At 51.2% G+C, this 15,066-nt stretch overlaps 1 protein-coding gene across 1 annotated transcript in view; it reads left to right on the top strand.

Annotated features, from left to right (window-relative positions):
• The first annotated feature begins 541 nt into the window (after window positions 1–541).
• Window positions 542–15,066, top strand: part of RPS6KA2 (ribosomal protein S6 kinase A2) — a 164,225-nt gene continuing 149,700 nt past the window's right edge. The window contains exon 1 of the mRNA XM_003792376.3: window positions 542–853. Within this exon, the coding sequence (XP_003792424.1) occupies window positions 755–853 (99 nt within the window). The 5' untranslated portion in view covers window positions 542–754. The remainder of the gene's footprint in view (window positions 854–15,066) is intronic.

Raw genomic sequence — 15,066 nt, forward strand, 5'->3', positions numbered from 1 at the left:
CAGGACGGGCGCTGGCCACAGGCGCGGCTCCGGAGCCGCGGTGAGCGCGGGCGAAGGGAGCGGTCGGGGCCGGACTCATTAGGCAGGCGACGGCCGCGGACGCTGATTGGCCTTTGTGCCTGTGAGGGGCGGGGCAAGGGCGGGGCGGCAGGGGAGGGAACTTGCCCGGAGAAGTGGAAGGAGGGGGAGGAGGAGTGAGCGCCTGGATGGCGTGTGCTGATTGGAGGTAGTGACGGGGGCGGGGAGGTAGTGGGCGGAGTAGAGGGCGCTGACTGGCAAAGGTGGTGGAGGACAGGGATGGGTGAGGCGACAAGCGCTGATTGGCTGTAGCGGCGGGGTAGGGTGGGGCTGCCTAGAGCTGGTACTTTCAGGAGAGTAGGAGGCGGAGAAAGGGAGGAGCTAACGCCTTGGGCGGTGGAACGGCGGGCGGTGATTGGCGATCGAGGCAGCGGGTGGGGCAGGGAGGCGGGCGTTGGTTGGAGGTAGTGGCGGGGCGGGGCGGAGGCGGGGCCGCCCGGAGCGGGTGCTCGCAGCGGCTGGGCGGAGGCGGAGGCGGAGTGAGTGCCTGGGGCCCCGGCCGCCGTGGCCCGCGCGGCCTGCCCTTTGTGCCCGCAGCCCGCGCCCCGCGCCCATGGCCGCCGCTTCGGACTCCCCAGCCTCACGCACCCGCCCGCGGACCTAAGTCCCGCGCCTGGGATGCGCCAGGGATGCGCGTCCCCCGGCCCTGCGGCTGCTCCCAGCTGGGCGCGGGGCGATGGACCTGAGCATGAAGAAGTTCGCCGTCCGCAGGTTCTTCTCCGTGTACCTGCGCAAGAAGTCACGCTCCAAGAGCTCCAGCCTAAGTCGGCTCGAGGTAAATGTCCGCCCCCGAGGCGCGCGAGGCAGCGGGGCCCGCGGCGCCCTGGGCGTGGGAGTCAGCGGAGGATGCTGCCGGTCCAGGGCCGTCCCCGAGCTCTGCCTAGTGCCGCTCGGCTCGGTACCCAGAGACCAGCGTCAGCGAGCTAAAGTTACTTGAAAGCTGCACCGGTTTTCCTAAAATTGAACATAAATGGCTCCACACGTTATTGTTGGGACTTTGTAATAATTAGACGGTCCATGGTGCACAGCAGGGACGAAACCCCACCCCAAGGAATTTCTACATAATTCTGTCCAATGCCACCGACCGCACAGGGTTTGGGGGGTTCCCCTGTGCGCCCACAGGGGTGCTCTGGGAGGGAGGGAACCGCGTCCATGCAGCCGGACTGCCGCTCAGCGTGGGGCGCCCGGAGTAGGTCCCAGGTAGGAACGCCTCCCCGCGCCCCCTCCGCTGGTACCGGCCGGGCTCGTCTCAGCCGGGCCCAGGCAGGCAGGTGCTGCCTCGTAAGGTGGAGCCTCAGCGTGTTTGAAACCAGTGTAGAATCGAGAAAAGAGGAGGAAAGGGCAGCAGCGCCGAGTACTCTGGCCGGTGTGTACGGCGCTCGGTACGGACGGTGCCTGATGCAATATCCCGGCAGTTCGGGTTCATGGGGCCTCTGGAAATGCCCTCCTGTCAGCCTGTCCCTCATTTCGGCATCTTAGGTTTCCAAAGTCATCTGTGGGTGGTTGGTGTTTTTCTTTTTTTTTATTTCAACAATCAGATCTTATTATCTCTTCGTGTCCAAATCACGTTGCTGAATCTATAGATGACAAACCCAGGAAATATGTCTAGGTGAGAAGAGCCATCCTGCTGGGAGGCTGTCGCTGTGACCCGAGGGATTCCGTCTGTCCCTGCCTTGCCTTTGCTCCAGGCTGGCACCTTGGGGTCTGTGTGTGTGAGCTGGAGCGGTGTCACATATCTCTTCTCAGGTTTCCCTGTCCCAGCCGCCATGATATTAGACACATGCTTGGCTTCTGTAACAATTGAGAGATCTTTAAGCAAAGCTCAGGAATAGAAAAAAGAGCAGCAAAGAATTACTCGATTAAAAAGTTTCATCTGTGGCATCCTTAAATCAGCAACTGGAGTACTTGGTAGTATCTCTGGGGCCTGGTTCTAGGCTGGACCCTGAGGGTAGAACATATATTTCAAACAAATAAAACTATTAATCCAGTAATGGAGGTGGGCTTGCTGTAAGCCTCACATACTGGGAGAAATTAAGCTTAAGTTCAGTGAGACAAATCATTCTCTGGGACACTGGCACTTTAAAAATCTTAAGTAGACAAGGTCAATAACTCAGAATAGTATTTACACCAGTGTTTGTATTTTCTGTTTCAATGAAATGCCCGGTTTATTAGATAGCTCCTGCCACCTTCCACTTATCTTTGCCAAGAGGCACACATGTGTGCAAACTCCAGGCAGTGTTCAGGAGACTCTCAGGATGCTGAGACCCTGGGAGCTCAGCAATCCCGGTTTGGGACATGCTCCCCTCTGGTGGAGGGTTCAGCAAAGGGAGCTGAGCTGTGGAAACAACTTGCGGGGAGAGGGGGTCCGAAATGAGGCTTTTGGGATGAGAACATAACATTTCTAAAACAACAACAACAACAACATATGTAAACTATTGGATCTGCAGAAGGTCAAACAGAGTAAAAAATAAATGTCATCTGTCAGCAAGTAATCAATGACCCAGATCCGTCCGGCAAGGGTGCTGCGTCCGGCAAGGGTGCTGCAGGGAAGGGCTGGTGAGGTGCCCAGCACTAACCCAGCACTCTGCTCTTCACAAACACACACACTAGCTGTCTGCCTTTCGTGCTTACGAAAATCCAGGGAGTGTGTTTTACTATTTTCATCCTATTGCTAAAGGGGAAAAAACCTGAGAAATGAGAGTTTTCTTAAAAGCTTACTAAGAAATTCATTCTGCAAGTGTTTATGGAGAAGCTGCCCAGGCTTCCAGCTTTTGTTGGCAACTACAGATCCAAAAGATACGACCGATAGCAGTCCTGGCCTCACAGCAGTCCTGGCCTCACGGAGCACATGCACCAGCCAGGAATCTACTAAGTTGCTTGCTCTGTGCCTGGCGTCTGCTCCGGGTTCCTCCCCAGCTATCTTCCCCTCTGTCTCCTGAGAAGCTATTTGGTTGTGTAGTCACAGCTCCTGATAGGCCAAGAAGCTCTCTTGGACAAATACAAATTTAGCAGGTGTGTTGTGTCAGGAGTGCCAGGTTGGGAAGAGCATAAAGCACTGAGCACAGGTGTGAATTTCCTCTGTTGGGATGAAGGAAAAAGATAACTCATTTTATAAAAAGAAAACTTTGGAGACTGTTTCTGTGAAGCTTTTATTTTAACATATACACAAAGACTTTGAAAAATTTTGTTATTTGAACTGCACTCTCATGTCATAAACAGGAAATTAACATGAGTTTAAAACAATATCATCTTTATATTAAAAAGGCTTTCAGGGAGGGTCTCAGACCTGATGTTTTCAAACTTGCTTTTAAAATTAACTTGAAATCTAAAACCCAACAATTGGTAAACCCTAAATGATGGAAAAGCTGGGCTATTTAATCATACTTGGAAACAGTTTATAATTATAGCTTAAAATGAAACTCATGTAAATATTTTGTCCTGTATCAGCCTTGACCCAAGTGAGATGGCCGCGTGACTTACTTCCGCAGCTACCATACTGGGGCTTTCCACAAGGAAATTGTATATCTTGCATAAACTTCTGTGGGTGTGCCCTGGGCAGGTGTCAGCTCTCAGTGTCTGTGAGACCCTCATTCCCCAAGAAAGCTCTGATTTTAGGAATCGGCCACATCACCTAAGAACCACAACCCCTTGTGAAGGGGTGACCATCACCTCATTCAACTGTACTTTTTTTTTTTTTTTTTGAGGCAATCTCACTTTGTCACCCTTGGTAGAGTGCCGTGGCATCATAGCTCATAGCAACCTCAAACTCTGGCACTCAAGTGATCCTCTTGTCTCAGCCTCCCGAGTAGCTCAACTGTACATTTGATAAGTCAGGAAATAGAGGCCAGGGAGGCAAAATGATGTGCCTGTGCTCAGCACTAAAGTGTAATGTGAGGCAGGTGCTGTCTGCCGTCCGTTCTGTCCAGTTCACGTCGTGTGGCTGTGGAGTTTACCACAGATTAGATGAGGCATGGGGGTGGGGGGAGGTCCTATTGTTCTAATTTTAAAAACTAAATTACTCTGGGACCTTTTGGAAATGTGCTCCATAACCTAAATTTATTCTAAAAACTTCTCTGAAAGTTAGAAAATTCCAGGTGATAAAATTTCCCTTATTTGAATTCTTGATTCTACCTTAATTCTTGAGCAAGGGAATTAACCTCTTTAAACTTCCTTTTCTTCCACTGTTAAGTAGAAATGATAATAGTCTCTACCTTCATAGGGTTAATGTGAGGATGAGAAAATTAGCCATATGTAAGGCTTACCTTGGAGTCCAGATTATAAAATTGCTTAGTAATTGTTAGTGTTGATATTGATATTTCCTGAGTATTGATGTTTTTCCTGTGTTCAGTGTCCACCAGGTCTGGCTGGGCCTGAGAGTGCCCCTGTGGCCGGCAGGACCCCTGGCTCATGTTACCGCAGTGGTAACTGATAGTCTCATTGCCCTTCCTGAGCACCAAGGGGAAGGGCAGGCTGGAGGTCAGTGCCCTCAGGACATGTTCCAGGCTGTTTGTTCTGTACCATAGGACCAGCCCTCTTGGCTAAGATGACTTGCTGTCCTCTGGCCAGCATAGTGCCACCCTCTTCTTTACTTACCTCGCACATCTGTGAGTCAGCATACTTACCTGTGAAGGCAATGCATCAACATGGGTCAACCGCTTTGACCTAAGGTGGCTTTGAGAGCAGGGAAATGTCCCGTCATCAGCGTCCCAACTTCTCAGGACTTTGGGCTACTGGCCTGGAGCATTCCTCCCCACCAACCCCAACCCACTCACCTCCCCGTACACCAGGAGAGCCTGGCAGAATGTGCAGGCTCCAAGCCTTGCCTTCTGTTTCCTCCAGGAAGAAATATAGATTTTAATTTAATTAAAAGAGATATTTTCTCAAGTTAAGATATCAACCAATTTGCTAAAGGTATCAATATGCAAAGTCAGCTCATCAGGGAACAGTTTGGGGTTGCCAATGCCAGGAGATTCTCTCTGATAAACTAATATTTGGGCCATTTCAGTTGTAAGAGACATCGCTATGAAGATGTTGGCAGTGAATGAAGAGGACAGAAGCTCTTAGCTGGGATATTGACAGCATGAGCTACTGAATGGAGGAAGAATGTATTTACTCAATTGTTCCTGCGCTCAGAAGAGTTTTAGCAGATACCCTGTGCGTTGTGCTAAATAATTGGATATGAAAATAGGATCCCTCCCATCAGTGAACTTAACATCTAGTGACAGAGGCAAATAAGTCAAAAGAGGCTAATTAGATCAATTGTGAGTTGAGTTCCAGAAGATACCTGTGCACACAAGGATATATTTTAATTGCTCTTCCCCTTTTAAGGAAAACGCAGCCTGCCAATGAAGTAAATGCTGAGGTACCCTCGGCAGGTGGTGGGGACCTTGTTAGCTCCGGTCACTGTGAAAAGAAAAGCAGCTACACGGTTTACTGTTTGGGCTCATTCCGGGTGTGTGACGGGTAAACTGCTTCCAGGAAATCCATTTCTAATTAAAATAATTTTCAGGTACTCTGAATAAATGCTTCCCAAAAAATCAGAGAAGACCCAGTAAATCTTAGTAGATGTTGATTTGCACATCGTTTGCTCATTTTAAAGACACTAAGCCAAATCCTTATGTGTGGGCCCTGTTTCTGTAACATGCAATTTCTTTGCAATTTCATCACTTGCTTTCTCTGTTTACATACACGGGGACTCCCCAAAGGATTGTTGTTTATTAAAAACTACAAGAAAACAACTACAAACATCGAGATTCTACCTGTTTTCCTTCCTCTTCCTGTGCCCGTCCGTAAGCCATGCGGTGTCTTCTCCCACCCTCCGGGCAGCAGGACCGTTGGGCCTATTGCTCACACATTCAGAAGCAGAAGAAGGAAATGGGAGCCACTCAACTAGGAACATCTGTCCACATCATCTGACTCACCAGTACCTGGAATTCACTGTTTCTCGCATGTGGGTGAATAATTTCTTAGACGTGGCAGATTAATAAGTGAGTGGGGACGCATGAAGCGTCTGAGGCAGCTTCCAGGGCCACTGGCAGCAGGGCAGGGAGAAAAAGAGGCTTGGGGGCTTTAGCTTAAAGACAACCGGCATGTCTAGGAGAACCCAGTGGAAAGGGCTCTTCTGACACGGGAACAGGGTGGCTTCCTTTTGTAGGAAGTGGCAAAGGCGTCCAGTGGTTTGGGGAGAAGTGGTCTGCTTCTTCTGCTCCAAGGTTCTGTACCTGTTCAGTGAGCAAAGCTGGTCTATGACTAGAAGCTTTTCTAGAATGCTCTGCTTTTATTTTTGATTATGCTGAATTATGTTTTGTTGCGTCCCCCCCAGCATTCTATATTTGCTGATATAGTTTCACTGGCAAAGCTATTAAATTGAACTCAAATAAGGAAAAATTATCAGCAAATGGGCTGTTAAGCTACAGTGTGATTTAATCAAGAAAATGGATCAGATTCAAATATTTTCTATGTAAAATACGGTTAATCACATCTGCTTGCAGCTGTGTGAGGCGACGTAACGGCAGTGCAGCCGAAATGAAGCACGAGGAACCTGCATACCAGGCTGTAGGGAATACGTGTGCGCTGACCAGGAACCTCAGATTCACAGGCCAGACCCTGTGTTTCAAACCAGCGAGATGTGCAGTTGTCCTTGTGTGGTCATTTGCAGCCATTTCCTGAGATCCCTAGAGGCCATCCCTAGAGGCCATCCCTGCACCACTGACCTGGGAACCCTGCCTGACTGCCCAGCAGGTGCCCCGCATCAGTCCTTCCCTGTATAGGTGGCCCTCTGACCTGGGGAGGTAGGAGTTGCACCCATGGAGCCAGGTGGAGTCCCTATGACCCTCTTCCCCTCCCTGCCCTAGGCCCCGCCCTGCTCAGTGCCGAGCTCCTGCCAGAGGTTGTGCCCACACCCCACAGGCTGCCCCGTGGTGTCCCCACCACTCCACACTTCTCTCATTTTCTTGCTTTCTGCCTCAACAAACCACTTGATCCTTTTGAGCCCTGTCTCCCCACTGACAACGTGGGGTAACCCTATAATAATGGTTGTCCCAAAGTTATTAAATGCTTAAGCAGTGCAGTGTGCCTCATCAGGAAAGAGTTGCACTTGGCGTCTGTGCTGTTGCACGAAGCTGACCGTGGTGGGGCCATAGCTGGGCAGGCTTGTGCGTTACACTGCGGGGAGAACGTCTTTCTGCCAGCCTCCTGCCTCGCCGCTGTATGGGCACATCTGCTTCACATTAGTACCATCACTGTGATGCTGTCTTTTCCCAGGTGATAGCTATGTTGAGGTTGCTTAGAGTAATAGTTTAATCTTCTGTGCTGTCATTTTAAACATAATTCATGGAAACAGCAGCTTTTGTAAAACAAAAGTGATTCCATGCTGTCTCAAGGGTCAGCCTGTATGCATGAGCTTTGTGGGGCCAGAGGAGGGTGCTGGGAGAAGGGCCAAGGTAGAGATAATCCAGCGTTTTAGGGAAAATAATTATTTCTTCTTTTGGCTACTCTGCCTTCTTAATGTAATTAGTAAGCTTCAAAAAATGAATCAAAGAATGAATACTAGGTATTGGCAGCCAATTTACTCCCGTTGCCAAAGACAAGAAGGGCCCAAGTGAGATTGACAAGCTAAAAAAAAAAATATGCTTTCTACTCTCGGAGTGACCTGTAGGCCATAGTTTCACCATCTTTGGCTTTTCAAGTGGACATGAGTCAAACGCCAGCTGGGGACCTGCTCTGGAAAGCCATCTCTGCAGTCAGTGGGTTGGGACCTTCTTTACAGCCCCACAGCTCAGCCATACATCCTGCCCCAGGCTCACAGCTTGCAGCCTTTACTCCTTAAATTGTGAGGCCCAATTTGTGAGGGAAAGGAGCAGAGAGGTTTTACTCCAAATGGCTCTGTTTGGCTATGTTAGAAGTTTTCTAGTGTCTACTCTAGAAGTTGCTTACACAGTTCTCGATTTTGATGTTTTTAGCCCAGGATAATTGTAACCTTTCTGGAACTAAGTTCGGGTATTGAACTTCCAAGTATATTTTTACATCCAAAGCGTCATGTGGGCAGTCTCTAAGGATGAAAAGACAAGACTCTCTTTCTGAAATGAAGCCTGGTGGATGTGGCTCTTCAGGAGCCCTCCGACTCCTTCTCATGCACCCCCTGGGCCCCGACCCCGGCCAAGCCTTGGAAGGTCATGCGTCACGTCCCCATGGCCCACACAGCCGACTTTTAAAGATGCCATGAGAGGATTGTGTATAACTTGCTGAAACAGCTCTGTTGGTTGGTTGACTTTGAAGATAAAGTAAAGCAAAGAAAAACAGACAAAACAAAGATCATTTATTTTTAGGACACTTTTGGTTTTGTGAATTATGCTTGGTTTGCCATCACTTTCAGGCCCAGGACAGGTGTACTGCTGGAATCAAAATTGTGGCTAACTGCCTTCATGCCAGGGAACCCCAACACAGCACCGGCTGCCTTCTGTATTTCTAGATCTTAGCAAAAAGAGAACGCACGAATTTGACGTGTGACTCAATCAGGTCTTTGTAGAATCCAGCCAACATAGAAGTGAGTAAACAGGGTCTTTTGGGGCTCGTGCAGTCTCCAGCGTGCCTTTTGGAGATTGTGAGCATAGAGGCTCACAGTCTGTCTCCAAGTCATCATTGGCACATTGCACTGTGGTGTTAAGGTCACGGCAGCAGAACACCCACAGTTGGTGCAGGTAGGTGAGCCTGACACGCTGCGAAGAACTGGCCATGGCCATTCTCTATGTGCTCGTGCTGAGGGGAAGAGGGATCAACTTGAGACACTACCCCTACCCTGACAGACGTGGTGGACACCCGCCTGGTCAGCACAGGGTGACAGAGCTCACACTTAACAGACGTGTAGACAACCGCCTGGTTAGCACAGGGCGGCAGAGCTCACACTTAACAGACGTGGTGGACACCCGCCCGGTCAGCACAGGGTGACAGAGCTCACACTTAACAGACGTGGTGGACACCCACCCAGTCAGCATGAGTGGCAGAGCTCACACTTAACAGACATGGTGGACACCCCCCCCAGTCAGCACGAGTGGCAGAGCTCACACTTAACAGACGTGGTGGACACCCGCCTGGTCAGCACGGGGGTGGTGCAGCAGGGACTGGTTCTCACGGTAACCTCCTATTCCCCACCCCATGGAGGGAGCTGGACCCAGAGCTCTCAACATTGACCGGACCTTTCTTCTGTCATCTTTCTTCTGTCACTCCCCCCGCCCCCCATCTCCCCCATTGACACTGCACTGCCCTTCTCAGGCCCCGGCCACTCCTTGTCCTCCATGGCTCGGGTTCAGGGCTGTCTCTCTTTGGAAGCTCTCTGGACCAGAGGGACTTGGATTTGGGTAGAGTTGGAAAAGTGGTAGGGTCACATGGCTGAGTGCACAGTACTCCCAGCTGAGTCCTGTCCAGATCCCAGACCCGAGTCCTGACCCCAGGGGTGCCTGTCCAGATCACAGCCCACAGGAGAGGCTGGGAATGTGCTGCCTGGAGGGCAATGAGGTAGCTTCTGCCCGTGTCTGCAATGTTCTAGATTTTAGAAAGTGCATGGAATCGCTCGGCCAGGCTCCATGTCCTAGCCGCTGGGGATGAGCACATTGCTTCCCTTGATGGTGCCTCAGTCTGGACACCTCAATACTTCTATGCCCATCATGGATTTATGGAAGATTTTCTTGAACCAGTTTGTAGTCTGTGAAGCTAAACACTAGTGCAGCCTGGAGGGAGTCGCAAGCTGGACTCAGGTTTGCTCCATGTCCAGGGAGAGCCACAGACAGTTGGGACCCCACTGTCCCCTGACCCAGTGTGGATATTCTCTGGGCAGCCCACACCTCCTGGGCCAGTATGTGCTAGCCTTGGATATCTTTTAGGAAATTTTATCTTTGGTATTTACCATGGGCTGAATATTCATTGTGCACCTTGAAAGTAGCCATAAGACTTGGGTTAGAGGGTAAGAGTGCAGGGAAAAAACAGTGATGACCTGAGGCTGCTGGAGGGGGAGGTGATTCAGACCCCCTGTGACTCAGATAACTGAGACACGTGACAAAGCCACACGGCAGAGGTGCTGGCATCTGGCCGTTTACAAACTGTAACTACTGCTTGGCAGTCAGAACTGGTCTTTAGAAAAAAAATACATACTCTAATTTTGCGATATAACTGGCTTAGTGTCATCTTACAATGAAAATTGTGGGGAAAAAACCCAAACAACTTTAATCACTCTTAAAATTTTGAAAGCAGTAAAACATCTAAAAAGGTTGAGAAACTGTCAACAGAGATTTCTAAATGTGTTAATGTTAGTAATTTTAAAAAATAGGAAAATGATAAAAATCAAATAGGATTTTTGTTATAAAAGTTGGTGCTTACAGGAGAAAAGGTTTAATTCTAGAAAGATGGCTTTTATAACATCTCCAATTTTGATTTCTAATCAGATTTAAAAGCTTTTGTACTCCTAATGCTGATTATTTGTGATAAATAATTTCACTGTAAAGCTTATGAGCCTGTGACTGCCTTCTGGCATGAAGTGGCTCGGATCACACTCTCAAGGGAGGCCTGGCTTCTCTCACAGTCTCTCTCTGTCCCTGGACCTGTGGGTATGCTGGGTCTTTCTTCCCTGCACATCTATCCTCTTCCTCTCAGGTTCCTATGAACTTTCCATTATGGTCTCTGGGCCCCTATGATTAGGATCCCAGGCACCTGTGGTTAGCATCCCACAACACTGGCAGTTAGGGTCCCACAACACTTGTGGTCAGGATCCCACAACACCTGCAGTCAGAATACCACAACACCTGCAGTTAGGATCCCACAACACCTGTGGTTAGCATCCTATAACACCTGCGGTTAGGGTCCCACAGCACCTGCAGTTAGGGTCCCACAACACCTGCGGTCAGGATCCCACAAAACCTGTGGTTAGCATCCCACAACACCTACAGTTAGGGTCCCACAACACCTGCAGTTTGGGTGACACAATACCTTCTGTTAGGGTCCCACAACTTCTGCAGTTGGTGTGTGCAGTAGGCCCCGGGCACCTGTGGTTGGGAGCTGACTTACAGCTTCCTCAGGAACCTTGGTGGCACTGGGCTAGGTCAGTGCTGTGGTTCCTGCTGGGCACCAACCCATCCAGCACCACAACAGGACTTGCCACTCATATGTGAGCCCCTCGTCTGTGCTGAAGGGCCCTGCCACAAACCACATGTGGTCACCCAGCCCTTCTCCCCAGCCAGCCTGATCTCTGCATGCGGCTCAGGCATCATGCGACTGGCTGAGCCGAGAAGCAGTGGCTGTTAGAGCAAGTGCCTGGAGCCAGGATCCATGTGCTGCTTTTCTGGCTCCGCCACTTGTGACTGGGGCAAGGTCACCAACTGAAACCTTCCTCAGTTTCCTGCTCTGTGAAATTAGCAGGACTCCTGCCCCGAGGGTCTGGCCAGGAATAAATGGAATGGCCTGTCCCAAGGGTCCGGTGGGTGCCCTATCACAGCATGTGGCAGGTTAGCCAGGGTGAAGTCTGCCTGCCACCTCCTCTGGCCCACGGAGCCTGCATCCCTGTGTCCCACACACAGCAGGCATCACAGTGCACATGTGGAGATGTGTTAGAGACCTGGCATGGAGCAAGTGTTAGTGGGGCTGGCTGTTTAAAGAAGACTGTCATTTAGGCTGAGTCGCATTGAGTGAGACTGAGGACATGAGGTCTGGGTGTGTGCAGGGGGCCGAGTCTCCCAAATGCAGCAGACCTGTCCACTCGTTCACTGGGAAGCAAGAAGCAGACCCATGGCTGTGTGTCCTTCCTGAAGTTCATGGCTTCCTCAGGGCACCCGAGGGAGTCTGGAGGGGGTGTTCAGGACAAGACATAGGGCAATGAGGGAGGAGGTTTGGTGTCTGACTCCTGAGCCCCACTTTCTTAGCCCCAGGGCTCTGGGTCACTTGCCTGGTTCCAGCAGAGGCGGCCCTCAAATCAGGTGTCTGTCTGTGCACCTGCCCATGGGCCAGCAACGAGGCACAGCTTCTCTGAGGTCCCAGTGGGCAGCTGCCCCTTGCCAGGCACGTTCCCCCAGTGCTTCTCTTACTTACAAAAGAAAAAAGCATCATACCTGCTGTCCTTGAAGACTTTAAGATGCTTTTCCTGCCCCTCTGTTTTTCAAAACCCACTTCCTCCTCATTTCCTTTTCACTTCCCTGTCTCTGGCCCGTGGGTTGTGCCCAGTGAGTGGATGGTGGCAGGGAACGTGTGGCTGTGGGTGTGAGGACATCCTGTGCTCAGGTGTGCGGGTGGGGACAGGTTGGCCCCTGTGGAGCACAGATGCTGTTTCCTAATCAGATAAGTGGGCCGAGAGGGAGTGTTAATTCATTAGGACCAAAGTTCTGGGAAATGTGCTAATGAGCAGGGTGTTGCGTCCTGCTGGGTGTCGGTGCTCAGAAGTACGGTAAGGTAGCTGGGGCAAGGCTGCCACCTGGGCCCCGCCCTCCCTGGAGTCCAGAGTGGCTGTGGGGTAAGGGTAGCTGGGGCAAGGCTGCCACCTGCGCCGCGCCCTCCCTGGAGTCCAGAGTGGTTGTGGGGTAAGGGTAGCTGGGGCAAGGCTGCCACCTGGGCCCCGCCCTCCCTGGAGTCCAGAGTGGTTGTGGGGCACTGGCAGGTGCTCCAGTGTGGGCTGGAACATCGTGGTGTGGGGAAGGCTGTGTAGTGGCTCCCCGGAGTCTCTATAGCCTAATCCCCGGAACCTGGAGAAGTTACTGACCATGCAAAGTGGACTTTGCAGATGTGACCAAGTTGAGGAGCGAGGATTTTCTGCATGGCCCCTGACTATAATCTCAGGAGACCTGACTCCAGAAGAGGGGAGGAGACTGTACGACAGAGGGAGGGGCTGAGGGTTGCATGTGGTCACCAGGGCTGGCCCCAACCAGGATGCATATTCTGCCCTGGAGCCTCTAGGGAGACTGGCCTCATGACCCCCGTGACTGCCAACGGCCAGTACTGTAAGAGAGAAATCTGTGCTTCAGGCCACTTACTGTGTGGTCAGTTGTCAGCGGAATGAGAGGAAACAAATACAGCTGCCCAGTCTGGCTGTGAAGGAGGCGCCACATTGTGGAAGAGGCACTGGCCAGGCAGAGGCAGGGCTGTGCTGACAGCTGACTTCAGGCCTCCATGTGGGAGGGACACTGTCGGGGCAGAAGGTGGATATACCTGCACTTGGGCCTGTCTGGGAAGCTACTGGGTCAGCACAACCCGTCTGCAGTTCCTCCTGGGCACTGGGGCTCAGGGTGTGAAGATGACACTCCAGGCCTGATGTCAGCTACCAAGGGGCACACAGGGTACAGGTGCCATCAACATTCACTCCTCAAATCTCCCCAGAGTGTCCCCCAAATGGTAGGCAGGATGGAGAAGCAGACTCATCTTCATGGAGTTTACTTTCTGGTGGGGAAGAGAGAAAAAAGTCAAGTTTATGTGGAAAATGTGACAATCTCAAATAATAAGGGAGGGAAATGGAGCAGTGTGGGCAGGGAGCCATGGGTGCACGGACGGGCAGCCTGGCCTGACCAGGCTCCAGCCAGCTGGTCAGTGTGCCCTTTGGGCCTGGCAGAGAGTGTGCGGAAAGCCAGGCTTTGTGCAGGGAGTGACAGGATGGATCTTAACTCCAAAGGCTCCTGGGTTGATGTGTGGGAATGAGACTTGGGAGGCAAGAGAGGGAACTGAGGGAGGAGCTCGAAATCTCTCATAACTGCCAGGTCCACACAACCTGTGCTGTTTGAAAGAGACAAATCAAGGACCTGCTGTCCCCTTTGCTGTCCCCCCTGCTGACCAGTGCCCAAGGCACTGGTCCTCAGGTGGGATGAGTGGCAGGAGGCGTGGGTGGGGGCCCACAGGGACACAGGGACTCTGTTCTGTGCATGCTCAATCTTAGACTCCTTCAGACAGTGACTTCCTTTGCAGATTAAAGCAAACTTATTTTGCAAAATCTCCACATTTTCCATTACAGTGCAATCTGTTTACTACCCTAAGATCATGACTTTCAGCAGTGCCACCCTGAGAAGCAGCGCTGGGTGATGCAAATCATTCGGTTTATTAAATGTAGTGTCAGAAGCGTTAGTATAAAACTGCAAATGCCACTTAAAGTGAAGGATTGCAGGGAGAGGCGCACACATGTCAGGACCGGGATTTTTCCTGATCACTACATCAACTTTCCCTTCAACTTGGAAATTTAGACACGTGCTTTTCACTAAGGAGTTGAGATTCAGGGAGAGGTCCTGAGAAGCTAATATAGATGGGCAGGCTCCGTTTTCTCTGGCTGAGATCTGTCTGGGAGACGCTATTCAAGTCCTTATCTTTGAAACTATAATTATGGAACAGGAGTGGAGGAGAGAGAAGGGGATGGAAGGGTGGGGAGTGCATCAAGGCCCTGGTGGAATGCTGGCAGCAGAGCCAGAGGCAGGAGGACAGAGGTTGGTATTGGGAAGACTTGGTTGTGGCCACTCAGGAAAATGTGACCAACTGCAGGAAGGAATGAGCATCTGAACAGAAAGTGACGCTGCCCGAACCCAGCATGGTTTCCTCCCCAGTCATGGACGGAGCAGCGGACCCAGCAGCAGAGTAATTTCCAACCTCAGTGGACAGATGAGACTAGCCACTGTAGGAGGAGACACCGGGGCAGGCTCCAGCACAGAGCCCATCATTTCTGATCCCTTTAGCCCAGTGCGTGGTGGAGGGAGAGAGAAGATCCCCACCCCTGACCCGGCACAGCCTGTGATGGGTGCCACACATCCACAGGGGCCACTGTGGTATAACTGCACAGGTGATCCAAAGGGTTCCATCTTTCTCACAAGGTTATCCAAGGTTACACCTGTGCCAATTGCAAGGCAGATGGATGTCTGTCAACAGAGCACTGAGATGCCAGGGATGACACAGCCATCATTTCATTTCTTCCATCACACCTGTCCACACCACACCTGCCCTCCCCACACCAGCCCACACCACACCTGCCCTCCCCACACC

Source organism: Otolemur garnettii, unplaced genomic scaffold (genome assembly GCF_000181295.1).
Source record: "Otolemur garnettii isolate 467f Iridium unplaced genomic scaffold, OtoGar3 scaffold00056, whole genome shotgun sequence".
NCBI lineage: Eukaryota > Metazoa > Chordata > Mammalia > Primates > Galagidae > Otolemur > Otolemur garnettii.